A 26,183-nucleotide genomic window follows, 5' to 3' on the forward strand; every position below is an offset into this window, starting at 1 on the left:
AAGAAAAATACACATTATCACAAACACGAAGAAATTTCACAGATTATCCGCTCAAGAACATACAAAGCTAAAATAATGAAATATTTGCTCTCTCTCTCTCTCTCTCTCTCTCTCTCTCTCTCTCTCTCTCTCTCTCTCTCACACACACACACACACACACACACACACACACAGCTACCACTGAGGACACCTATAGGTATTCTCTATTTTTTTCTGGGAATTTGGGTTTTTATAAACCAGGGCAAGTTTACATTTTACAATAAAAGAACCTACATGTGGTAGACCATTCCAGTAGTTTGAGACTCAGTATACTGAAATGTGCCAAGTGTTATCACAACAAATAAATAAATGATGCAGTATTTCTCCACCAGCATTTTATTCCTGCGTGAGGGGGAGACATATCTGAAACAGCATTTAGAACTTCATGTTGGGAAATGTTTATTACAAAAAATATAACTGGACAGGAACAAGCCAAAATGTTGTCTGCTCAGAGCAAGGAGGGAAGTCTTTTTGTAATTCTCAGCCTTAGAATCTTTTTATTTATTTATTCACTTTGTCTTAAATATATCCTCTGTAGCAACCGACACGTGAAAGGAACGTTTACTTAATCAATAATTGGGGATGAAATAAATGATATTCAAACTACAGCAGGAATTACACTGTCTGTGGTAGTGTGCATCAGAGGAAACATACGGGTAATTTTAACTTTTAACAGCAGACATTTTGTTTTGGTACAGTAGGACAAGCACAGGTGTTACTACTTAACATGAAGATGGCTCCGCTCTATTAACAACACCAGTAGGTAACATAGTGTGACAGAGAGCCAGCCTGTATCATGGCTTCTGTTCACATTAGGAAGAAGCTCCAACTAATAAAACTACCCCTTTATAAATCAGACTATTGCTTCACATAATGCAGGCCATTTTTTTGAACATGTCATATGTCCTACTAACTCCAAAATATGTCCCAGAGGGTCGAGCTCTCCTGTTTCTGTACTGAAGCCATTTTGGACCCAAACAGGGCCACAACATAGAGACCTCGGGAGCTTTTTAAAACGAACAGCATTAAGTCAAAATAAATGTAACTTACCTGACACTGACACCTGGAGCTCTCACCATCCCTCTGGTCCTCCTCCTTGTCCGTACATCAACACACCACGTTAGTCTCTGCAAGTCTCTATATTTTCTCATTAATGTCTCCAGTCTCTCCTACTTTAGGCCACACCAGACAACTAGCGAATTCAACAAGTCCACTCTTCTCTTCCACTGGGTTGAATAATGCGGGCTGTTAGCACTGACATTAGCCAACGTCGAAATTCTCTCAAATATCACAAACTAACTAAATATCGCGAGAACAAGGGGCGGGCTGGAGTAATCGCTGGACATACGATTAAAGGACCAGAGTGTAGATTTTTTTAGCATCTACTGGTGAGCTTGCAGACTGCAGTCAAGAGTGTAGGAGAAACTACGGAGGCCGCAAAAGGCCGTATCTAGAGCCAGTGCTTGGTTTGTCCGTTCTGGGCTACTGTAGAAACATGGCACACTCCGTGGAAGAGGACCTGGTCCCTCTGTAGATAAAAACTAATTCTAAAAGGTAACAAAAACACAACAGTTTTTATTTCCAGGTGATTATAACTTACACTAATAAAAACATACCTATGAATATTATATTCCGTTGCTACCACTAGACCCTCCTTAATGTTACACACTGGACCTTTAAAGCACTTAATAAACTTGCTAAGACCGGAGATTGTAATAGATGGATATAAAACATACTTATAAACCAAAATGTTTCCCCATTTGTCCCAAATACACCTCATCAATGAAATGGTTTCTTTGTTTTATTACAAACAAATACAGTACAAAAGCTGTACATAATATTCAAAGGCAACATTTTCCTTTTTTCAGTCGCTGAGAAAAGCGTCACAATACTTAGAGCTTAGAAAAATATGCCTACAGAGGTCAGGAAAATGGCCCCATTTAAAATTTTCAGTATTTTACTTTCTACAAACTCAGACAGAGCACATGAACATACATTTTCTAAAAAAATTGAGGCATGAAAACAGTCTGATGATAGATTTTTTCAATACTTGACTTTCACACAGTACATGTCCCATCATGTGCACAGAATGAGTGTAACCCACAACCTTACATTTTCTGAAAGCCCTTCAAGAAGATGACATCAGTCTGAGTCCATTTGTTAAAGATGAATGGATGTGTGTTGACAGTAGCCCTCTCAGGAGTGAGAATGTCTTTCAGAGGCAGTGTTTAGAGTTGTTGGTGTAATCCAGTCCCTCTGCTTGTGTGTGTGTAGCCTATAGTCCATGAAGGGTGGAGCTGATGATGTCCATGAAGGTGGCCTCTACACAGTAGCAGAGCTGGACATCAGGGTCAGCTCCACCAAGTTCTTCTGCTGTCCTCTGGGGTAAAGACAGCTTGGAGGAACCTCCACCTGGAGCCACAGCCCCCTGAGGCTTCTCCTTCAGATACTGCAGGCCTGAGGCAGGAAAACAACTAACTTGTTATTCATGTTATTACTTCAACATGAATCTTCCTAACTATGCTCTTTATCATTTGTCTTCATTACACTGTAATAGTCTGATCTACACTACAGATCTGTTTGCAGTTTCTAGTATTTAGGTATCTCTAGAAATATGTCCAGGTTGTGTCACTGTACAGAGGTTCTGAATAAACACGTCAACTCAACATATTATATATTATCTATAGTTAGAGTTGCCCTGAGTCAATCTGCAAGATCAGTACTTAAGGCTGATCAAGGCTTTTATTTTTATTTTTGATGAGATCTGCTACAGCTACACTATAGCCAGATGATATTAATCCGGATGGAGCAGGCCAGTAATGGTAGAGTAGGAATCCAGTGAAAGATTGTAACCATTACAAGAAATCTTTAAAAGATGCCTTTTTTCAAATTACTCATAGAACTAGTCAACTGTCAAAAATATTGATATCGGTAAAAGTAAGGCAGGCCTATTTTAGGTAAGTAAGTGTTAAATGTGCAGCTACATTAGGTAGTAAAGTGACAATCTCCAATCTCACATCAAAAAAAGCAAAAAAGAATTGTCAGTGGCTACATTTGAGCTTTTTCATGTTGGTTGATCTATTAGTGTCTCATATGAATAATGCCTTCAGGACAGCAACTGCTGAGAGCAACAGCAGATATAAATAGAGGCAGTTCTGGGACACCAGAGTTTCTCTTAATATTTTTGGAACAGGAATTTACCATAACATCTGTGATAGGGAGGTACCTACTTGATAACCTCAAGGATACATACATCTAATGTTCATACACTGACGGTCACACAAACAATGCAAAAGAACTGTTACAAATCATGTATTGATGAAAACTGTAACCCAAAGATAAAAAAAATCTTAATGCCATTTGACAAATTGTTATAATTCCAGCCAGGTGACTAACTAATACTTACGGGCGATGAGAGGGTCAATGTCCCTGGCTTTGGTGGCAACGTCAGAGGCACAAACCTGGCCCACTTGCACTAGCAGAGCTGCCACATCATCATAGAGTGGAGGGAAGGCCTGGCAGAAGGCCACCAGGCATGGCAGGATGGGCATGAAGAAGGAGAAACGCTTGGCACGAGTCAGCACTAAAAAACAGAACACACACAAGAGCTGCATAAACAAATACAGTGGCCAATAGGCTGGTGCACACTGTACAGAGAGAGCATGCTGCACTAACAGCTAAAAGCCAGATGGTGGCAGCCAAATATAGGGATAAAAATAGCAAGACATACTGTGCGACCATAGCCGATATACTGTATACAGGCTGCATTGTGATTTACAGTATACAGTGAGTCTGCTGGGAGCAAATTCAATGATGGAGACAAAAGTAAATAAAATGATGTATAGCGAATAAGTGAGGCTACAACCAACAGCATAAAAGCATGAGATGGTAACAGTACACTGACCTGTGAGGAGGGTGCCCATGACACTGATGGCCAACCTGGCCACACTGAGGGACTTAGGTAGGGCGTACTGCGTACACAAGTATGACAGCAACTGGATTGCAAAGATCTGTGGGGACACACATTCACAACTGTTTTAAAAAAACACGACAGTGTAAGAGAGGCTCTGGCACGAACCCAAGGTAAGTCTAGGACTTAGAGCCAGGAAAAAGAGAAGAAAGGAGAGGGGAGGGAGGTTGGGAGGCCTCACCTGCTTTTCCAGCTGGGGCTGGGCCAGCAGCTCTGGGATGAAGTCCAGACAGATATGGATGGAGGGGATGCCTGCCACAGTTAGAGGCAGCAGAGCTTGAGGGTAACCCTGACAAAGAAAGAAATACAGTCAGAGGGGAACAGGACATATAACTCTTAGGATAAAAACCAAGAACGACAAGGGAGGAACAAGGAATACCCAGTCAATTGAATTTTTTATATTAAACGTGTGTGTAGATGTGAAGACACACAGCAGCTTCTGCTTGGCAGAGTGGACATGGGTGGATTAGTGTGACAGAGACAGGATTGGCTTGGTGAAGTCTACCATATGGCAGTCTCTACTTCTGGGAGTGTGGCAGTCACTTACCACTAAAGCAAATGTGATGACTAATGGGGTTAACATGACTTGGCTCTTCTTGAAAAACTGACTCCAAGGTATTTTCAGCAATATGGCACAATACACTAAACTGCTTACACACAGGGTGTTTGCATGATAGCATTACCTTCTAATGGCAAAATCTAGAGGGAAACCAGAAAACCTCATCATGCAGGAATGTCACAAAGAGTCTATGTAGAGTCGATAAAGAGTGATTGTAGCCAAAAGGGTCAAGAACACCACATGCTCCTGTTGGCCTTGAATTCACCTGTTACAACACTCTCTCTTATCTGTAACCTCCCCCCCCCCCATTCTGTTACCTGAAAGTGGACCAACTTGGCAATGTTGGGATCGGCGATGAACATCTGATGCAGCAGACAACAGATGAGACACTGCACCTCCCTCAAGTCACTAAGCAGGCCTCCCTCTTGCTCGGCGTCCTCCACCTTCCCCCTGGCTCTCGGCCCCAGGCTTCCCTGTTTTGATTTCCCTGGCAAGGGGCCCCTAATGCTCCTCAGCAGGCTCTCTGTGTTGGCGCCCAGCTGCTGCTCTTCAGAGGTTGGCAGACACACCTCCAGGAGAATCTGCACTGCTGCACTGTCCTGGGGTTAAACAGAAACAGGTGCTTGCCATGATTAGGTGTGAAAGGTCAACTCTTACATATTTGTTTTTGTGTGTGTAATTTTGTGCCATTTTATTTCAGCATTCATGCTTTACCAAACACCAATGCAAATTAAACTAAATCTTCTCTCAATAAAGTGAGGTCTGAGTATGAGAGAGACAAAGTGTGTGTCAATGTGAAAGTAAGCGGTTAAAATACCTGCGCAGATAGAAGGGCATTTTTCAGCTCTTCCCTGGTGACCTCGGGTGTATCTGGCTGTCCAGGCACGCCCAGGTTGGAGACTGTCTGGTTTTGCCGATCAAAGTCAGCCGTCTCCTTCAGGTGGCAGTGTAGGTAGGCCTTTGAGGCCAGCAGGTAGCCATTCAGCATGTGAAGGACAATGTCCATCAAAGGAGGACACCTGGCAAAAAAACAAAAATTTAAAAGTTAAACCTGTAATTTTGTTTGATTTGGTAAAATTGCACGTCTAGGGTCATCTGGTGCGATTTGGGTGCACCTCCACAGAACCTGAATACAAAAATCAACAAGAATACAATGGAAAGGCACTAGCGCAGTGGAATCAGAACACCTTTAATTTTCATTAATAGTGAAAACTAGATTTTAACCAGAAACAATATATTTTTGAGGAATTGTTTTCACCTGCCAAAACAAACCCAGTTAAAAGAGTAAATGCTCTCCAGATGCAATAAACAAACATACACCTGTATAAACACCTTTAATCAAATACAAAAATGTTAATGAATACAAGATTATTATTTATTATTAACATTATTCATCTCAATGCATACTGACAGCAACAGTTATTTGGTGATCCTCAGCATTAAAACACTGCAATAATAGTGTTTTAAAGTTAAATTATTTCAAGGTATCTTACACAGCTTACACCATTTTTATATATTGTGAAAATAAATGCAGCCAATTGTGTGGGTCGATATGGTGTGAATTTCATTATCTGACCATGTCCTCATGGACTGTACTCATGCAGCCAGAAACCTATGACAACAAGGAAATACACGCCGACATACGTGTGAACAGATCTGTGTGCGTAGTAGTGCTGTAGTTACCTGTATACCCTTTGATCACAGCGTAGAACAATGAGAGGGTCCACCATCAGGTCATTCTGAGTGTACCTCTGCTGCCTGAGCAGCTTAGCTGAAGGTTGGAGGGCGTTTACGGTCATCACCCACAACCTACAACACAGGCACATCAGTTTTAACTTGAAGAAGTGGAGGGAATTCATTACAGATAGCTCATAAAATAACATTATGGCACTTTTCTAGTAAAATTGTAATTGTGTGACAATATGAACCACTGACAATATACTTATGACTTTTTTTTTTCTTTCAAAAATTGATTTATTGTATTTTGGAAGACAAATGCAAATTAAATATGGTATGAGGCACACTTCAGTAGGGGTTTAATGACTATAACTATAATTCCGTTACTCACAAATTAGCCTTTGGCTGCATTTCACCCTCAATCTCTCTTATCAGACCAATGCTAAACTATAAACAGCAGGGTTCTCTTGGAGCTCAAGGCCTTCCTGCAGCTTGCGCACCAGCATCAATCAGTGTATCTGTGTGAAATCTGGCACTGCAGCCCTCCTCCCAGTCTAGCCCTCTGCAACATTCAATACAATGAGAGGGGGTGAGGAAGAGAAGAGGGAGGGGGCAACAAGCCTTCACATTTCCCTCAAGGAGTCTCCTTCAGTTTTCCTGCCCTGAGCTCTTCTTGTTACAGACCCCTTTTGGATCAATAGGATGTCTGCTCAGAGCTTTGGTAACTGTGCTCCTATGGGCCCTGGGGCAGAGTGAGGGTCACCCTCTTCTGTCCAGAGAGTTCACACGGGCTGACAGTGTTGCCTGTCTCAATACCTCTGATCTATTCACACAATAATCACTGAGCAAGCAGCCTGGGGTTAAGGGCAACAACTCTTGTTCCACAAGTCTTCCTTTAATCTATTTACTGAGTCTCACAGCATCTTTACACAGCCTTGGGAGAGACGACACCAAGTCAAGTGCCACTGTTGACCTTTTACTGACATACAATAACCGTAACTAGCAACCAGAAAGGGAATATGACTTTATCTGTGGATTCATATTTATATTTTTATGGGCCTTGGATTTGTCTTGTTTTGTTTTAACTTTTTATTTAGCAAGTTTAGAAAAAGATGCCAAATTCTAATTAGTGAAGATAAGTTGCTTATTTTGGCTCCTGATTGATTTTGAGCCCAAAACCCAAGTGATGCCATTAACTCAAAGCATACTAGCAACGCTCTAAGGCAGAAAACCTACCATATCCACTAGGCTTATCAATTATCTGGTTCTTATATGAAATGTAAACTCACACAAAGTAAACAAATTGAATATTCCAATTACTACGATGTATTTTTTCCATGTGACAGGCAGTGGTATTCTCACTTGAGGCTGCCATAGTGGCATTTTTTTATTTTTTGTAAAGAACAATTTAAATTGTGTGCAGAGCATCTACCTGCGGGGCATCACAGTGTTGAGACCCATCCAGAGCTTGTTGAGGGTCTGCAGAATTCGGCGAGGTACAGCAGGCTCCAGCAGCAGAGCCATGCTTGCTGTGAGTGCCTCTGCATAAGGGATCAGGTCTCCGGGTGAAAGCAGCGTTAAATGCTCCAGGATCCGCATCAGCCTGGGACTGCTAGATGGTAACTTCTGGAAGGCTGGGCAGAGAACAGATGAATTAATCTTCGAAAGTCTAGAGCTGTGGAGCCATGTTGCATTCCCTCAACTGATTTGAACCAAATGTGCACACTAAAATTAACAGAAACCAAAAACTTCTGCAGCATCAGATAAATCCAGTGCAGCAAGACAGTAGCAACATCTGGCAAACACATCTGTTTAGACTTAATGGTGGTGACAAGAAAATGAAACTACAATGATATTAACCTTTAACTTCCACAAACAGTGTGAATCAAATAATAAGTGTTAAAACTACAGAATGAAAAAAGATAGTGAGTAGGTCATTCAATCGATGGCACAGTCTGTGGAGTCTTCTGTTCTGACTCAGTTAAAACCCCAGTTCACCTCCTACCACCAACCCCTGGGAGGCAGAAGAGCTATTTTTCTATCCCTACCATACTTTCCTATTCAGATTTAATCCATTCATTGTCTTTCTTGTCACCATTATTCTGAAGAAGGTTGCGAAGGAGCCTAAAAACACAACCTGGATGTCTTATAACAACATGGTTGTGCATAGTTGAATAAATAGATAAAATATCAATTTGTAAAGGTATATATAGTGCACATTAACCTGCATAATGGTGTGTGAAACTGATTATCTGTTACACTTTTGCATTTTGTCAAGGATCTTTATCAAAGAAAAGCCAATTACAGCATAATCCTCTAAACCCTGAAGGATTAAACATTGTTACAAGATTTCAGTTGGATAACAGCTTTCACCTGTAAATGTATTACTGAATTTTAGTATGTCTCCCCTGTTCCACTCAAGATTGGCAACACCTCTCTCTCACCTATACAACCCCGGCTCCTAGGTTAGTATCACAAGTGCTGGTTTGACACAACAATGTCAGTTTACCAACTCACATAGTGTAATTTTGTTTCTATTCTATTAGATTCTAGCAGAATGGCATGGGACCTCTACTTTCAGAACTACCAGCCTTAACCTTCTGCCCCAACCCTATTTCTTTCATCCATTATTCCCACCCTTCTCACCCTGGTGGAGCTGGCTCTGAGTGTATCTGCAAGTGTTGCTGGGGAGCATCATCCTCCTCAGCAGGGGCAGGGTACCAGTCACCTCCTCCTCACACACCCAGTCCTCCACTAGACATAGGTGGGGGTAGTTGGTGGCCAGCAGCCTCAGCAGGGCAGAGTGCAGACCTGGGTAAGAGAAAGAAAGGTTATTTGCAAGTTTACCACCAACAAGAATTTTGTGTTTTTGAGCATCTTTAAACTATGTGTGTGTGTTTCCTTTCCCCCCCCCCAATCATAAAAGTCTTGTTCATTTCCAACAAGAGATAATTGCTCATGTTCTTTACCACTACACAGGATTATGTTACGTCCGTGTCTCACCCCCTAGCTCCTGCTGCAGTCCCTGGGCCTGAGTAACCAAGTACTTAATGGGGATCTGGTCCATCAAGGCTGCTGAGTAGGACTTTGGTTTCCTCTGCATCAGGGCTTTAAAAAAAAAAAAAGAGAGAAAAAGGGTGAGTAAAGCAAAGAAATTTCAAGACAGGAAAAAGGGTGAAAACACAATGCAAAAAAGGACAAGGCAGAGCAGAAGTGTTTTATTTGGCAGTGTAAGGACGCCAGAGCTGCTGTGCCGATGCGTTAGAGGAGCGGAGGTGATTTTTCATTGACGTGGGTTCATTACAACTGCTGATGGGCTTCATTACTCCTTCCTTGAAGGCTGCAGGAGCACTTGGGTAAACACAGCAATTAAAGAGATGGGCATAAACTCTCACATAAATCTGGCCTAATGAAGGGCAAGAGCAGAGCTCGTCATGGGAGAGAATAAACACTGACTAGGCTAACTGCTAATGCTCAATCTAACCTACAGCTGTCCTAGTTAGCTCAGCTCCCGCAGCCATTGTACTTGGCTCTTTGTCAGCCCTCCATTTATTCTCTATGAAGCGGCCAACATTCAGTGCCGAGAGAGAAAAGGATGAATGACTGCACATCCAGAGTGAGAGCATCTCCAACAACTTTACAGAGGACAAAAGCTGTATTTCTCCTCTCAGTGCCTGACAAATTCCCTCCATCTCAAATACAATGCCTCCTTCAGCGGAGGAGATGACAATGGATGCACTTTAGACAGGCAGAAGAAGAGAAAATAAAAAATTGAAAGGAAGTGAGCAAACAGCACAATGGGAAGCCAGGCACAGTGCAGTTTTATATTGGAAACAGTTATTGTCTTGTACATACCTAGTTGTTTGGTGCTCGCCAACAGGTTCTCCTCATAAGACAGGATGTAGTAGAGGATAAGGAGTTGGGTGGTGATGGAGTAGCGCTGTCGTCCTCCTCGACTAGCCTCCCCTTGCTAACCAATAGCAAAAGAGGGAAGCAAAGCAACAGCTACAGGTCAGAGATGGGTAGCACAATAAAGCTCTGCATCATCAGTGAATGTGGAGATAGATACTGATTAGGGCTGGGCGATATGGCTTAAAAATAAAATCTCAGATTTTTTCACACCAAACCCGATTTACAATTTTAATCGATTTTTTTGTAGACTGTTTTTTAGCGGGTGTTTGTGGGCTGCGGTCCTGTATATCTTGCAGAGAGCAACATTTATCCCACTCGGCTGCATGCCTCTGCTTGAGGTGCTGGAATAAATTGGTCGTACTGCTACCTTTGGTTGCAACAGCTTTCAAACAAACTTTGCAGTGGGTCGTGGTTTGTTCGCTGTTGGACGCCACAAAACCAAACCAGATCCAAACAACCGACGACACTGTGCCTTTTTTGGGGACGAGCTCATCCTGGCTTGCTGCCATGTTGTGTTTATCTGTGGAGAGGCGGGGGGAGGGGTCAGCGCACTCTGACCTACGGGAGCCCAAAGGAAGCGCCGGTGTTGTGGAAGTTCAAGAGAAAAGCGATTTTAACTAAAAATAAATTGTGTTTAACTACAAATTCAAAATTAATCGATAAAATCGATTTATCGCCCAGCCCGAATACTGAATAATGATAATGACACAGAAATTGTGTTTGCAACAGCAATTAAGAGAAAAGACAAAAATATCTACATTTCTATATCTATAATTAGATTTATGTTAATAGTGCAGCAACTCATTACTTGTAATGCGATTACATATCATTTATAACACCTGAAACCTGATAGCAACAAAGAGATATTTCATTTAAAGATCAGAAGTAACTGGAGAGATATGGATGAAAAAAATACAATGTGCAGTACAATAGAGTTTTAATGAATTCCAACAATAATTACTTCCATAACAATAACTAAGTTAAGTAAATCAGAAAGACTGAAATAGTTGTCATATTAAAGAGAACATTGTGTAAAATGTCATTAAAGAGAGGTAACAAACTCCATTATTCTGGTAACTTAAGAGGAAAATGTTCCCTTCAAATATTCAAACACAATGTCACACATCTTTAAAACATAATATGTAAAATGAGGAACACACAACAAAATGCCTTTAACAGTTTAGGGTGCAGTCTTAGGTTTTTGCAGTTCCCATTATGGCTGACTCACCCCAGCAGAGCTCTGGAAGACATTGAGGATCTCCTGTTCAGTGATGGGCTGGTTAGTGGCCTCTGGGTTGGCCTTGGATGCTGGAGTGAGGATAGAGTTGATGTAGGCGTCAATTAGAGGAATCAGTTGGGTGTGGATGGGGGTGGTTGTCTCACAGAGCTGGCGATAGATCCAGTCCTAGAAGATGCACATAAGCATAGCACCAGAGGGATTTATTTTTTTTTAAACAGACTTATCATTTAGCAGCTAGTCATCTAGTGATCATTTTGAGCCAATCTCGGGCACATCTTCTACCTTGATGGACACTTTGTGCTTGGTGAAGGCTCGGCTCCGAAGCAGCTGGTAGATACAGTGAATGGGGAGGAATCCTGTGATGTTGGCACTTAGGTTGTTGGTCACTGCAACCCTTACAGCATGGGCTGTAACCACCTACACACCAGGAGTAATAAACAAGTTATCTAAAGAGCAACAATGCAAAATAGACAAAGAACACCTAGATGTACTGCATGGTTCAATATTTCATTATAATGAGAACAGGCACAACTTTGTTTGAATGTAATTAAACATGATTTGCAGGATTATACATCAAAGGCACAGATGAAAGATTGGGCCATAAAATGATATATACATGATAGAAATTTGTCTGAGATGTGGTTATACTAAGGTACTTATACATTTAACATTTGACTGTTTTGCTGTTGCAGTGAATTTTGCAAATCATTGAACATGACCACACAAGATTTTACATGGTTTACATGATTATTTTCAATTTGACAAAGTTCCTTGATGTTTCAGGTAGGTTTGAACAACTGATCATATATAACTACAGATAGATGTAAGATTGCATATGCCATGAAATAATCACCCCTACAGAGATGAGATGGTTACTGTGAGATGTAGAAAGTATGCTTAAGGATGGACCTATACTGTATTTACCTGTTCTGTGAAGATCTCCTGTGTGAAGATAGTCTTCATTTTGCTTAGAGAGCTGGGCTTGATGGCAATCTGTAGAAAGTTGGAATATTGAAAAAAGGAAGAAAAAAAGAACATCAACAATGGAAGGTTTACTGTTAGTGAAAACAACCTGCAGGCAACAGTACTGCTATTTTGTAATTCCCTCCTTTCATATTTCATAAGAAAATTCTACATGGCAGGCACAACATTGAATTGAGAGGATTGCCCTAGGGGTGGAAACAAACAGGCTCTAAATCCAATTACATTACACATCTTAGTGGAAAATACACTGAGACAGGAAAAAACTACTTAGCACACAGGCAAGAAACAATAGTGCACTTAATAAGTAATAAAACAGCAAACTGGCCACAGGGTATAGAGTGTCTTGGTAGATATGTGTATGCTGCAATGTTTCAGTGATACAGTCTTTATATGCGCCACTGCTGCAGTGGAAGAGTGGGGCCAGTAGCTGGTCAGCCAGACTGATGTATTGATCACTGTCTCCCTCCCTCCCTCCCTCCCTCCCTCCCACCTACCACCTTACCTTCATCCCCAAAGTAGAGCACACCAACTCAATAATGGAGCTGAGCTGGTTGCTATGGAAATACATGGCAACCAGTAATAGCATCTCTCCAAAAGAAGCAGATACGCCTGCAGCACTGTAAGGGGGAGGACACACATATGCATGCAAGGCAAGTGAAAAAATATATTTGGGACTTTTGGATCTTACAGGACAGAATTTAATAAACTGATTATAATAGTTACATCCACACACATCCACACACACACAGTTATAATTTGTTGTAAAGTCGGGGCTGTTCACTTCATTTTTAACATCGAATTCCTCCAAATAGTTGACATAAACAAAACCAACACACTTTCAAGTATTAATTCAAAAATGGATTTACCACATTTAACTTGTTTTTTCTGCCCTCATTTGTTATAAAGTTTTAATAAACTTGCTAACCAACATGCTCTATTGAAAAAATAATCAGACATTAGCTGAGGACAACACAATGCTATAAACCAGATACAATTATTTGAAATATTAGACAAAATAAAATTGTAGAAAACGTGTTTTAAACAAAAGGGCTTAGCAAATAAAAAAGAATACATAAAATATCATAAAATAAGGAGTTCTGTCAAAATAAGCATGGTTGTCAGAATAATTATCATGTCCTCATTAGATTTATAAAATGTTAATGCATATAGGATAACAACCTCCATTATACTATCATCACTAATTCTCTAACAGCAACCATTCCATCATGAATGATGTGAGATGTGAGCTTATTTGTTTTTTAGAGGTTTACAGTATCAATCAATTGTGTTTTATGTTTTTAAAACAGCTTAACAAGTTAATAAACTATTTCATTAACAGCAGTATAAACACTTTAATGCAAACCCAGACACACCTAGTAATTTTAAGAGAGCTACTGCTTTTGTGACTGCTGCATATCCAGCAATGTTAATACCTTCAAATAATTACATGCTGTAGTCAAGACTAACTACAGTTAGAAGTGGGAGATGCTTACACAATTTATACTGTGATAATTATCACAGCAATATTTATATATTTCAAATCACCTACTAAAAAGTCAACATAAACTGCAAAAACTGTTCTACATAGTCAAAATGCTGGTCATTAATGCCCCATTATCATAAACAGAGAGATTTTTCTTACCTCTCAAAGTATTCCTCCTCTTTGATCATCCAGCTGAGCCACATGACCATCAGCTGTTCTTGCTCTGGAGTGCTGGACACAGACACAGACACACACACACACACACACAGACACACACACACACACACACACAGAGGATAATTCTCATACTCCATATAACAAAGGACAATATTAAATGCCTAAAGATAGAGAAGACTTCTGGCAGGCAGCATGCAAACCAACTCAAGACCAGTGTTAGCTGAACAGGGTTTGTGATCCCAACCTATTTGTGTTTGCCGAATAAAACAAAGATGTGTAGAAGTAGGAGTTAATAAGAGCAGCTTTATGTACCTGACCAAAGTAGGGAAGGCCAGCAGCTTGCAAAAGGACAGAGAGACAAAGCGAACGCCAGCAGGAGTTGCCGGGGGCCGGCTGGTCATCAACTGCAAGAGCTGCTCCGCCTCTTCATCTGTAGGTCTGGAGAATGACCACATTGAGTATATAGTCTCTGATACATAAACTTTTTAAAATGTAACCAGTACTTTTACAAATGCATTGTGGAACAGTTTTAATATTTATACTGGACAAAATATCGAATTCTGAGTTAAAAACAACAGGCAAATCTCAAAATGAAATACACATCAAAACGAAGATCACAGAAGCTTTAAATATCAGGAGGCCTACTGCATCCTCTTTGCCCTACCTGAGGCCTGCGATTCCCATGAGGGCACAGTACAGTCGGAGCAAAGCACTGGCCTTCACCACGAACTCCTCTCTGAGGCCAGAGTATCCTGAGGCACCCTCCTCTTCCATATCACCGTCATTGGGCACGTGGGTACTGCGTGAGCGTGGCAGGATGGCGACCAGCTCCAGCAGCAGCTGTCTGCGCATCTGCCACAGCACCGAGCTGCTTTCTCTCTTTCGCTGGCAGTACAAAGAGAAAGAGAGGGAAAAGCATGAGTAAACTGCTGAGCTTCCATCCACATGCTTACATTAGGGCTCCAACCAGTGAACGTTTTTTGCACTATAAATAACACAAAAAATTGCAGACAATGCAGAAAGTGACGACATTTTGGCTGGTCCTCTGTCCTTCAAAAGTCTGTCTGAAGGCTAAGATGTATAGAATAAGGTTTAGGTAAGGGTTAGGGGCTACTGAATGCATTATGTCAGTGAGGGTCCTCACAAGTATAGAAACACAAACGTGTGTGAGAAAGTGTCCACAGTTTTTACACTCGGGATGATTACATTACACGCACATTAGAATCCTGACCATGGTGATGTTACTCGTACTACCGCAGAACCAGAACACGTTAACATCTTATTCTGAATATCTAATTAAAGTTAAATCATAATTTGTCTAAGCATGACCTAGTTTAACTTAATTTAGCCTCATTTCATCCAGTAGACTCAGAAGAAGTGTTTAAGTTAACACAGTGAGACTACTGTAACGTGCTCTGTGAGTACATTACAGCATCTTGTTTATCACCTCACACAGAGTACTTTTGCCTCACTTTCCTCTGCCCCACATGATACAAGATACCGAAGTGGATCTTATTGAATTACAGTCTTCTCTATGTAAACATACCAAACTACCTCTGTTTTGGGTCTACTTGAACAAACTGGAGTGTTTGTGTAATTAAACAACCGTGAATGAAACACAGAATAAACCCTGGCCCCTCACCTGTTGTCCATTGCGAATAAACATGCTGAACCAGGTACGGACTTTGCTATTGGTACCCAGTAGTAGACCGCTGACATAAGAGACTAGAGGACTGACTGCCTCATCTGCTGTATCTGGTTTATAGTCCAGAGTCAGAGCCACACCAAGACCAGGCAGGTGACACTCCTCCACCTGAGTATAAACAGAATAAACACAGTAAATTTGATTATTATATTAGTTATCCATTCTGATGACACATGTTTTTGTTGGGAAAAAAAAAACAAAGACTCCCCAATGGAAATTGGTGGTATCCATGTGTCATTCATTATATCTCCTATTGTTGAATAGAAGCACGTCACATTTTAATTATTTAAAAGCCCATGGTGATGTACTTCTTATTTTGTTTGTCCAACAGTTAAAACCCTCAAAATATTCAATTCCAAACTCTGGAGAAGCAAATAGTTTGGTTTTTGGTTGAAAAATTACTCAAACTGCATGTTATCTGTTCATTTGACTGATCTCAGGACATTTTCCTGTCCTGCTGTCCTGCTGTCCTGTAGTCCAGTTGATGGATCCTTCAGCAAAGCTATGAATTTCTACTACCTTGGACCTCGTTCAATAACTGACCTTGTGTTGTAACCTTGAGAGTAGGGGGGAAGCAAGAAGACAAATTTCTCCCTTCAGGGATAGTATCACAAACTGTATCACAACATAAATCAGTAAAGACAAAGATCTTCTGTGTTTTTAACCCTTTATGAAGTCTTTGTGTGAAGTAAAATGTCCCTGGCAAAAGAGAGCATATCACTGATCCATTCAATTGGGAATTAAATTTTTGGTGTAGGGCTGCAATTAAATATTATTTTCATTGTCAGTTAATCTGCAGATTATTTTCTTGATTAATCAACTAGTTGGTTGGTCTATAAAATGCCTTTTAATTTCCTGAAGCCCAACATCAAGTCTTACATTGTCCCAATAGCTAAAAACCCAAATATATTCAATTTACTATAACAGACAAATACCAGATCACAATTAAGAAGCAGAACCAGAGAATATTTGGCATATTTGCTTGAAAAAAGTCTGAAACAATTTGATTCAGCATTGCCATCAATCAATTTCCCATTGTTTAACAAAGCTGTGTAACACAACTGACTGTATCAAATATATTTTGATTCTAACATTTAGGTATACATAGTTATAAAAATATCAATTATTAAAGCCATTATGTTTAACATTTGACAATTCACGATCATGGCATTTTAAAGGAGGAGTAGATTGGATAAGGGACAACTGTAAGGCTTATTTAAACTTCTGTTAAGAGAAACTGTAAAATCATCAATCAAGACGTGGTTACAGTAAATATTTCTGTCGAGATCACACATCATTTTCCCGCAAATTGTAGTCATTTACACAACAATTCCATAATACAATCAAATCACACAAACTGACAAGATAAACAAGTACTGAAATTAGTTTACGCGTGCATAATTCATGTGCATAAATCCAGGAAAGCACACAGCAGTATATAGCAGCTGTGATGGATTCTCTCATTTGAAATACATACACTTTGGTAGGTTATGGATGAAGTGTGATTCTGCTGTTAGTTTGGAGTCCTGTGATTGTATTAATAGTGTAACATACCACCATAGCTCTGATGTTGAGGGCCTGTGAGGGGTTCATCTGACATAGCTGCCTGAGGGCTTCAGTCCTGCGTCGACCACCCACACTCTCCTCATCCTGACGCTCTCCATTCTTGATCAAACCTCTACAAACTGCAAAGAAAAAATGCATTTTTAAGTCAACCCTTTTAGAAAAATGACATTTAGACTGCTACGTTTCCGGAAATTTTACATTTTGATGCAGTGAATCAAGTGATTTGCTGCTCACTACATTTTGATTTTCCCACGCAGTAAGGGAAATACTATATCTATATGGTTTAATGTTGTATGTCATGTGTGTTTAATAATGTAATCCTTGCCTAAAGGTGTTCAGTACATCACTGACAGACAGTTACATTATCATTTCTCCTGTGTCATGGCCAAGTCATGTTCCTCCAATAAACTGTAGAATCATGACTCATTTATTTGCCTGTAAATAAGATCAGGAGCCATCAGGAGACAGCATTTCCACACCCTTATCTTCTTTGTACTTTTCCACAGCTGACAGTTTAAAAGGCAAACCGTTTATGGTTGGCTGAGATTATGACATCCACTGAAATGATATCTGTTTCCGTCTTACTTCTGGATAGTTTCATATGCCATAAAAGAGCCAGTTGAGTTAGGTCTGGTTACCAGCTCATGTTTAAACATTACAGACCTTGATGCTTCTAGACAGAGCCATTTCCCACATGTCACCCTTAGATCAATTCATTTCACTTTCAATTCAATGAAACAAGGTCTTTTCTTGCAACAAAGCCAAAAGGATTCCTTGATGTTGACTGCAAAAGAGTTCCTGACTTAGCCCCCCTTAACCTCTGTGTGATAAGGAGGTACTGGGGACAATTCAAATTCTTATAATGCATCTCTCAAAGCACACACAGCACACTAGGTCAGACAGAGCGAGACAATAATGTGGATCATCAATCAAAGAACAAATAGATAGACCCTTGGGCCAGTGGCATGGCTACAGTTAGAGGGGAAACAGCCAAACTCAGAAAGAAAACATATAATGGTAACTAAATAGCAAACTGCCTATAATTATAACCACTGAAAGCTTCTATGGCAACAGAAAGTAAAGCCCTATTTCTGCCCCAGCAGGTACACTCACTAACCATATGAAGCTAGTGCTGGCAATTAACCAGCCTCTCTTTCTCACATTATCGACTGACAGCATGTGCAGTGTTATGAAACAGATGAATTACCTTCATTGAAGCTGTCCGGGACATTGGCAACCAACAGACACAAAAACCAGTCTCCATTGCGGACATGAAGCAAAGCCTCCGCCACATCCACAATGGGCAGCAAGGAAGGCAGCTCTAAGGAAAAGAAATAAACACACATTCTAGACAACTATTGGGCAACTGCAGAGGACATTATCACTGAAGTGGATTTTTTTCAGGCTGACTTTACAGAAATACTACGTAGTTTTTATACTATAACCAAGCTGTAGATTTTCTTCCAATTTAATATATTTATGATCCAGCACATTGCTGTTGATTGACAGGCCGTACCACACAAAGATGATACCATGCAAAAGGAGATACAGTATCACCTTCCATTCATGTTTCTGTTCTATAGCCTCATTTTGGGCCTGATGAATTTAGCATCATGCCACAAACTTTCATATATGACCTAATCTTGCGTATGCAACCTGTTTTATTGAGGGTATTCTGAATTCTCCAATTCTTATTCTTGCATTGTATTCAACACCATCCCACTCTCACAGCAACTCTAGGTAAAACTATTCAGAAGATGAAAGGAATTGGTTACCTGCTTGTAAAATGCAGAGGACATCAGCGACCTCTTCCAAGTAAACAGGGCTTTCAAAGAGTTCAGAGGACTTTAAGAAAAACTCTCCATTTGAGTCTGCCACCTGAGAAACAACAAGGGAAAGTCTGTGTGATGCAATTATCCAAGTCATCCTATTAGGTGAAGATGAAAGTACTGAAGGACAATTGCAGTACAGAGAAATATATAATTTGTAAGTCAATGTGAGAGCAGCTGCCAGCCATTTGGGAGTAATTTCTGATGCCAACTTAGGCTTTCATGAACAATTAAAGGACACTGTGCAATCTTGTTTCTTACATCCGAAACCCATTTCCACAAGCAAGATATTTTTAATCATTCAGTACTTTGTACTAAGTTATTCATACTTTAATTTCTTTAGATGTAGTCAACTGTCTCACTATAGTGAAGCATAAAAGATGTCTCTTCCACATTTCTATATTGCACAAAATGCAACTCAGCTCACTCTCACTCACTCAACTTGGGACGCTAAAATCACCAGAATCCCAAATTTCTGCACTGACTTCTTGGAAATCAGCTCTCCAGGTAGTTTACAGTGGCATAAGTATTATCTTTCAAATGAATTGTTCACAACCTTTATAAATTTAATTCACAGGTTTTATTGAACTCATTTACATTTACATCATTTATCACATGTTCTTGCCTTTTCTTGTTATGGTCAATTATTATTGTTTTTGCCCATTTCAAAAGAACAATACTTGCAAATTAAGATAATTCATGTTATCAATGTCCTTTGATTTACTGAATTATGTGAGGACTTCTGACTGTACCTTATTCATGATGGCCAACAGTTCACTGAGGGTCAGACGGAGTCTCCTGAGGGGATCACTGTGTTCAAACTCCAGGGTCAGCCCATGCTGTAGCTGTGACACCAGGATGCTTTCTCCATTAGAGCCACCTGCCTTGTGCCTTGCAGAAGAGATGTGCCATTACATTGTGTACAGTTTTTGTGAACAAAGCAATGCATGTATGAAAAAGAGGTAGTTTATTCTCATCATTACCAGGCTGTAGCAATAATCATATTACCATGTGTAAGTCATCTATACCTAAGCTGCTGCTCCTTTCGTGCATCCTGCTCCAGGGCATGGAAGTCAACAGACAAAAGCGCTACAATGGAGTTGACAGCTTCCACTCCAGAGAGCAGGCGGAGAATAAGCTTCTTGTCCTGTGCCCAGGACTGGCTCTGATCAGCTGGGGCACATAAAGCCATCCTCACCAGGCACGGCAGCAGCAGCCTCAGCTCTGGGTCACTTAGGGCAGCCAGGCGCACCACATCCACCTTCTGCATGGCTTCAAAAGCATAGGAGCTGACAAACTGCAGCCCTGCACTGTCTGCCATCGCTCTGCAACTAAACCTAGCGGGAACAGGCAAACAGACTATTTAAAGGCGGAATATGAAGCAAATAAAGTGGACAGTCTTATAGTCTGTGCATCTTGTGGGGCATGAGCACATGCACCGGTTCTAAAGGGTTTAGCAAACACTAGAGAAACTCTATGAAACTATACAAAGCCAAGTAGGATTCCGCTGACAGAAGAAGCACGAGTTAATCACTAGGTGGCAATTCATTCATTTCTCGTTTTAATAACGTTAGTAAATGTTTGGCTCACGAGTAGCGTGCTTTTTGGTTCATTTGTGTAGAGGTTTGGTTATTCCGTTGCTACAAAATAATGTAAGCGTTGTTATTATCATGATACCGTTGCTAACCGAACAAGGTAAAAGCTGGCTTTAGCGGATAACTATATAACTAACTAACGTTATATGTTAGTGGTGCTAATGCTAGCTAATACTGTCGAGATTAGTTAACTTTAACAAACATGGAACTTGCTTACCCGAAGACACAATATGAGCTACATAGATTCACGATTAGCAGTCTAAAATATTTATTATATGTATTTTATTAGAGCACATGCAAAATGTAAGATACAACAACTGTAGCTATGCATCGTATTAGCACTAGCTGCAGCAGCTAACACTCATTCACTAGCGCCCATTGCTTTTGGAAAGACTTTTAGCATGCTAGTAGCCAGCTAGGCTAACTTGTCAGACAATAATACTCGCATGTATGGTCTGGTCCATCTCTGGCGTGTAAACATTCAACGTACTTACAGTAATTCGACAAGAATCATCTTACCTCACTTATTAGACTGATATATAGTCTTTTCAAAGAGAAATGTCACCCTGGAGGCCCTCAGACCTCGGACTCGGTTGTGTACCGTCAGCCTCTAGCGCTGTAGGGTAGTCCTAGCAGCCAATGACAGAGAATGAAGATTGTCCTAGCTGATGCCGGTAGGTTTATGGAAATGTCTTTGTATTTTTTTTTTTTTTTTTTTTTTTTAAACGCCCTGTCTATTATGGTTTCCGGTTATCCATTTGTCTGTTCCCTTTATCTACAGTGGTTACTATGTCAGTGTGACAGTGAAGGAGATGGTGTAGTCAGCAGCCTGCAGTAGCGCTGACAGCGGAGGCAGTACCAGACTCCAGCCCTGCCTGCAGGCAGTGGGGTGAGAGACGCGGGCTGGGCTATTGACACATTATGTGCCATGTAATATGGTGGTAATCCACCGCGGTGGCTCCAGCATATATACTTCATATTTAAATTGTCCGGCTCCTTAGATAGGGCAACAGCTTGACACCACGACTCTATGGGGAGCTTGCTGAAAAAGAGTTTACTTGATGAATACACCTGGAATAAATACGCTAGTGTGTAAAGTTGCCATTCATGAACAATTTCTGCATCAATAATATTGCATGGTAAATATTCAATGTAGTATCCATTCTTTTCCCTCAGGCTCTTGAGGCAGACAGACCTGTTATTTAAATCTTACTAAGCTGCAGAAAATAATATATTTGTTTAACATGATAAACAAGTCATTTGTAGCCATATAAATGAAGACACATTAAGATCTGATGTAGCATGGCATCCTTAGGTTTTATAGTTATATTGAAGGACATAACCAAACAAACATCCCAAGTGCCTGTTGATCTGTAACTATAGATATTTTTTCTCTTAAATGCTGCAGACCTTTACCTACCCAGTCACTGACATGTTGTCAGTGTAGATTCCACTACATTTCCAAGGGCACATTGACAGCACTTGCTGAGGGATGAAGGCAAACAGAGCAGGACCTTTGTGTATTTAAAGGCTGCTGACAGCAAGGAAAAATGCAGAAAATTCTCAAAAGAAAGAATTGCCAGTTGCTACTACACGACTCAAGGCAACTCAGCAATTTACAAGTAAGATATCTGACTAAAATTATTATGCAGGGTTATTCCAATGTCTTTCCCACTTGTGAATTGAGTGTGGTAACAAGCTTGCAAACCTACTGTACAGTATAGGCAGCTGATTACTGCAAACAACCATGATTCCCCAAAAAGAAAACATGGCACTGGACTGAAAATGTATTTTTAGGGTTTTATTAAATATTGAATGTATTTATCTACACTCAAAAGAAGACCAAATACATTTTGATGGTCAAAATGGCAAGCCAAAAAATATTGGCAAATATGCAAGGTAAAGAGCCATACTAATGGATTTTTTAATATTCAAAGCACAGTTTCCCTCTGAACAGGAGAAATCCAGATAGCAGATCTTCCTTTGTGCACAAACACTGCATAACCAATGGGCAGCCATCTGTAGCTGGTTAAAGTTCATTTACACCACACATTTACTTTCACACTGAAGTAAAATGGGATTGGTCTAAATGTATCCATAACCAATCAGAAGTGGTGCCAAGAGACAGACCTCAGCCAATCAGTGAGGAGAGGTGTAGTAAACTATAGGGATGTGCTGAAAAGGACACTGCCTGTCTGCCATTAGGACAACTGTTCTCACATTCTAGCTCTCATTTTATTTCTCCCCGATAAAAAAAAAGGTCAAACCTGAAGTCAGCTACCTCCAAGAGATGCCAATAGTTCTCCTTCCACTCCACTATTGGTGTCCTTGTCCAATTGCACATCACAGTCCCCCTCCCCAAAAGCAATAAACACAAGCACAGGAAAATAAGTTGACGCACTTTATTCCTAAAACAGAAGCCACACCACCAATTGCTGGCATGGCATTCATATATAATTATTTATATATATTGCCGTTTGGTTTTTGTGTCTAAATGTGTGGTATAAAATACTATATACAACAATGTACCTCTTTATTTGAACACAGTGAAGTTCATTGCTGTACAAGTCCTCTGTAGCTACAGCTTTGCTGTAAGTCCTTCATGCTCAAAGGCATGAAACATAATTCTCCACTCTAATTCTTCTGTACATTGTGACAATACAAATATTCTGTCTCCATTACAAAAAATAATACTCTAAAAGCAACCTACTGGGACTTTATTTCATTTTTATGGGATTTTCCAGGTTGTTTTTTTAATTAAGACGATTACATATATCTTAGACCAATTGCTTTAAAGCAGGAAGGTGATATAAACCTTCTCCATTTTTTATATATAAAAGAGGTTAAGAAATAGGACAAATTATACATTTAAAAACTTACAATAAATAAGATAGATGCAGGCATTTCATTTGGATACTATTTCATCCAAAGGAATAAAAAGGAATTTCAGGTCTTAAAACCATAGATCCATTCTTGAGTTTTTTCTTTGATCAAATATGTCCCTTTTCTTCCAATAACTTTACAGATAGACTTGTCTCTCTGATACAGACTGGCCAGTGACTGTGCTGCCATGCTACATATCATGACAACCAATCTGTCATTCTCTCACGTTCATTAATTCTTCTTTCTTTATTCCCTTGTCTCTATGTGCATGTCTCTGAATCACAGGGACAGGACTGTCTCAACCAGTAACAGCCACGGGAGACAGGACCGCCTCAGCTTAGAACAGCCGTTTAATCCCATCTTGTTGCCGGATCCAGCTCCGTACTCTGGTCTGCTTCTGGTTTTCTTCAGTCTTGATGAAACCCCCCCTTGGAGTTGTCACTTTTCTCTTCTCTGAAATGTTTCCCCTACACCCCCCACCCCCCCTGTAAATCTTTGTTACAACATGTTCATGATGAAGTTGTACATCTGGTTGAGCACCACAAAGTGAATGGGTAGACATGATCGTCGGTCCTGTGTCGCTGGGTCACACGTCAGCCAGGAGAGGGCGTTGTACTGCTCCAGCACAAATCTGCTCAGGCATACAAAAGAAATGCAGTTACTTTTTAATTTGGAGGCATTTGTAGGATGAAACACATCCCTTCTAAAAAAAAAAAAAAAAAAAAATCCTTAATTTGTCTAAAATTATCCAATTCTTGGCTGTAATAAACCAAAATGCATAAGAATGTGCGCAAACAGCATTAAAAGATTAAACTTTTTCAAATATTATCACTTAAATCCCCCTGAAAACAACAGGGTGGTAAAGGTATTCTGTGCACTGGACTTGTGGCGGATGTAGTCTGGTGTTGTTTACCTGAGTACATCTGAGGTCTGATTAGAGTCTAGGGGATGGGAGTGTTTGCTGTGCAGTAGTTCATCTGATTGCACTGAAGACACATGGAGGTGCAAAGAGGCCTGAGAGAGGGAGCAGAGAGAAAGAGGTGGCGTTAATAGCATTATAATGAAGTTATTAACCTTTTATTACATCTCATCTAAATAATTATAGGTCTTTTCACAAAGCAGTGACAGCAGCAGCGAGTCTGTAGCTAATTCCAGAAGCAAGGGATATCAGTGCAGACCAAAACTATGTTGTTTTCTTGTATGTACCATTTTTGGTTCAGTTATCGCAAAAACATTTGCTGAGGTATAGTCACTTAAGAAATAATACTGCTACAGAACAGATTTGTAGTTCATTAATGGCGTACAGGATAACTGCATTATTAAACGGACAGTTGTAGTTTTATGGGGAGTTGTATGTCTTTGCCAGGAGCAATGGGTTCCTGGTCTTGTGGTCACTTTGAGGGTTCCAGGCAGCCAGTGGAGACTCCGGGCCAGAAATAGTCCATTATATAACCCCTCATAAAACCATGTGTGTCCTTTTTACACTTTTGTTTTTATACAAATTAAACAAACAAGAAATAACATGTTAATTAGTGAGCTTGGGCGGATTTATTCAGTCTTTATGGCAAGCTAAGCTAATCAAATGTTTGCTGTAGCTTCATATATAATGCACAGACATGAAAGTGGTATCTATCTTTCAATCTAACGCCTCTACAAGAAAGCACATTTCCCAAAAACACGTGAGATGATCAAAGCCTGTTACCTTGAGGAAGAGTGGACACTGGTTCTGAGCCTGCGGACAAGCTGACCAGAACCAGTCGGGTAGTGGGCCAGCTTTTGCTGTGGAGACAAAGTAGCCAAGGGCCAGAGGCTGCTGCAGGAGGTTAGGAACCTCTTCATGAGACTCCATACGATCCGTACTCTGGCCCTGCAACAAGGTAGAAACTCAAGGTTAGCTTTGTTTTTCACAATCAAAGGCTACTTTTAATATTCCAACACCCACCCACCATGACCTGTCTGCATGTCTCACCTTACTGCCATCTCCTCCGTGGTGGTAATGAGAGCCAGGGGAGTGTACTGGTGAAGTAGTGGGCGAGATGTTGATGATGTCTGGGTCAACCAACTCGTTCTCCTGGTCCAGCAGGTCAAAGATCCCGATAGCATCGGACCCATCTGAGGAGAACAGGAGAATAATTCAACAGGTCTGCAGGTGATGAAGTGGTAAGGTTCCTTTTAACTGATTAGTTCCCAAGGTCGCTGGAAAGCAGCTTAAATGCTCCTCATTAAAATGTCTACTCCTTCTGGTCTGTACGTTCTGAGCGAAAAATATGTTGGGTGCTTTTTGTGGCAGTAACTTGCATGGTATATATTTAAGAAAAGATCATGTAGAGATGTGGTCAATTTTGTATCGGAGGTGAGTGGCCATGCTTCATATTTCTGGTACCAAATATATTTGCACAAAGAAAATAAGATGAGGACGCTGGAGGGTGCTGTAGATGCACTGGGTATGTAAGCACACACTACTACAAAACAGAGTCTTAATAGGCTGGAAAAGTAAACAGGAAGGGTTTGGAAACAAACAGTACAGACAAAAGAGGAAAACACCGTAACTGCTGCATTTCACT

The 26,183-nt window shown here is 40.5% G+C and overlaps 2 protein-coding genes across 3 annotated transcripts in view; both read right to left on the reverse strand.

Moving 5' to 3' along the window:
- Positions 1-1,822: 1,822 nt before the first annotated feature.
- On the reverse strand, positions 1,823-21,640 carry ints2 (integrator complex subunit 2). Of its 2 annotated transcripts, XM_051400368.1 has the most exons (25): positions 21,256-21,640; positions 20,170-20,478; positions 19,894-20,032; positions 19,088-19,190; positions 18,520-18,633; positions 17,301-17,431; positions 15,684-15,854; positions 14,706-14,926; positions 14,354-14,479; positions 14,024-14,095; positions 12,884-12,998; positions 12,322-12,390; positions 11,680-11,814; positions 11,386-11,562; positions 10,101-10,215; positions 9,249-9,353; positions 8,892-9,056; positions 7,678-7,879; positions 6,252-6,377; positions 5,386-5,587; positions 4,886-5,167; positions 4,191-4,298; positions 3,944-4,049; positions 3,446-3,622; positions 1,823-2,496 (listed from the first exon to the last, which is right to left on the reverse strand). In XM_051400368.1, exons 2-25 carry the CDS (start codon positions 20,460-20,462, stop codon positions 2,315-2,317), a joined length of 3,636 nt encoding a protein of 1,211 aa, XP_051256328.1. In that variant the 5' UTR covers positions 20,463-20,478; positions 21,256-21,640; the 3' UTR covers positions 1,823-2,314. The 2 variants fall into 2 exon arrangements, with proteins under 2 accessions (XP_051256328.1, XP_051256329.1); XM_051400369.1 differs by lacking the exon at positions 21,256-21,640 and having other exon boundaries at positions 20,150-20,212.
- Positions 21,641-23,124: 1,484 nt separating this feature from the next.
- Positions 23,125-26,183, reverse strand: part of med13a (mediator complex subunit 13a) — a 69,742-nt gene continuing 66,683 nt past the window's right edge. Inside the window, exons 27-30 of the mRNA XM_051400365.1 lie at positions 25,589-25,731; positions 25,322-25,486; positions 24,533-24,633; positions 23,125-24,250 (exon numbers count right to left, since the gene is read on the reverse strand). Of these exons, the coding sequence (XP_051256325.1) occupies positions 24,118-24,250; positions 24,533-24,633; positions 25,322-25,486; positions 25,589-25,731 (542 nt within the window). The 3' untranslated portion in view covers positions 23,125-24,117. The remainder of the gene's footprint in view (positions 24,251-24,532; positions 24,634-25,321; positions 25,487-25,588; positions 25,732-26,183) is intronic.

Source organism: Dicentrarchus labrax, unplaced genomic scaffold (genome assembly GCF_905237075.1).
Source record: "Dicentrarchus labrax unplaced genomic scaffold, dlabrax2021, whole genome shotgun sequence".
NCBI lineage: Eukaryota > Metazoa > Chordata > Actinopteri > Moronidae > Dicentrarchus > Dicentrarchus labrax.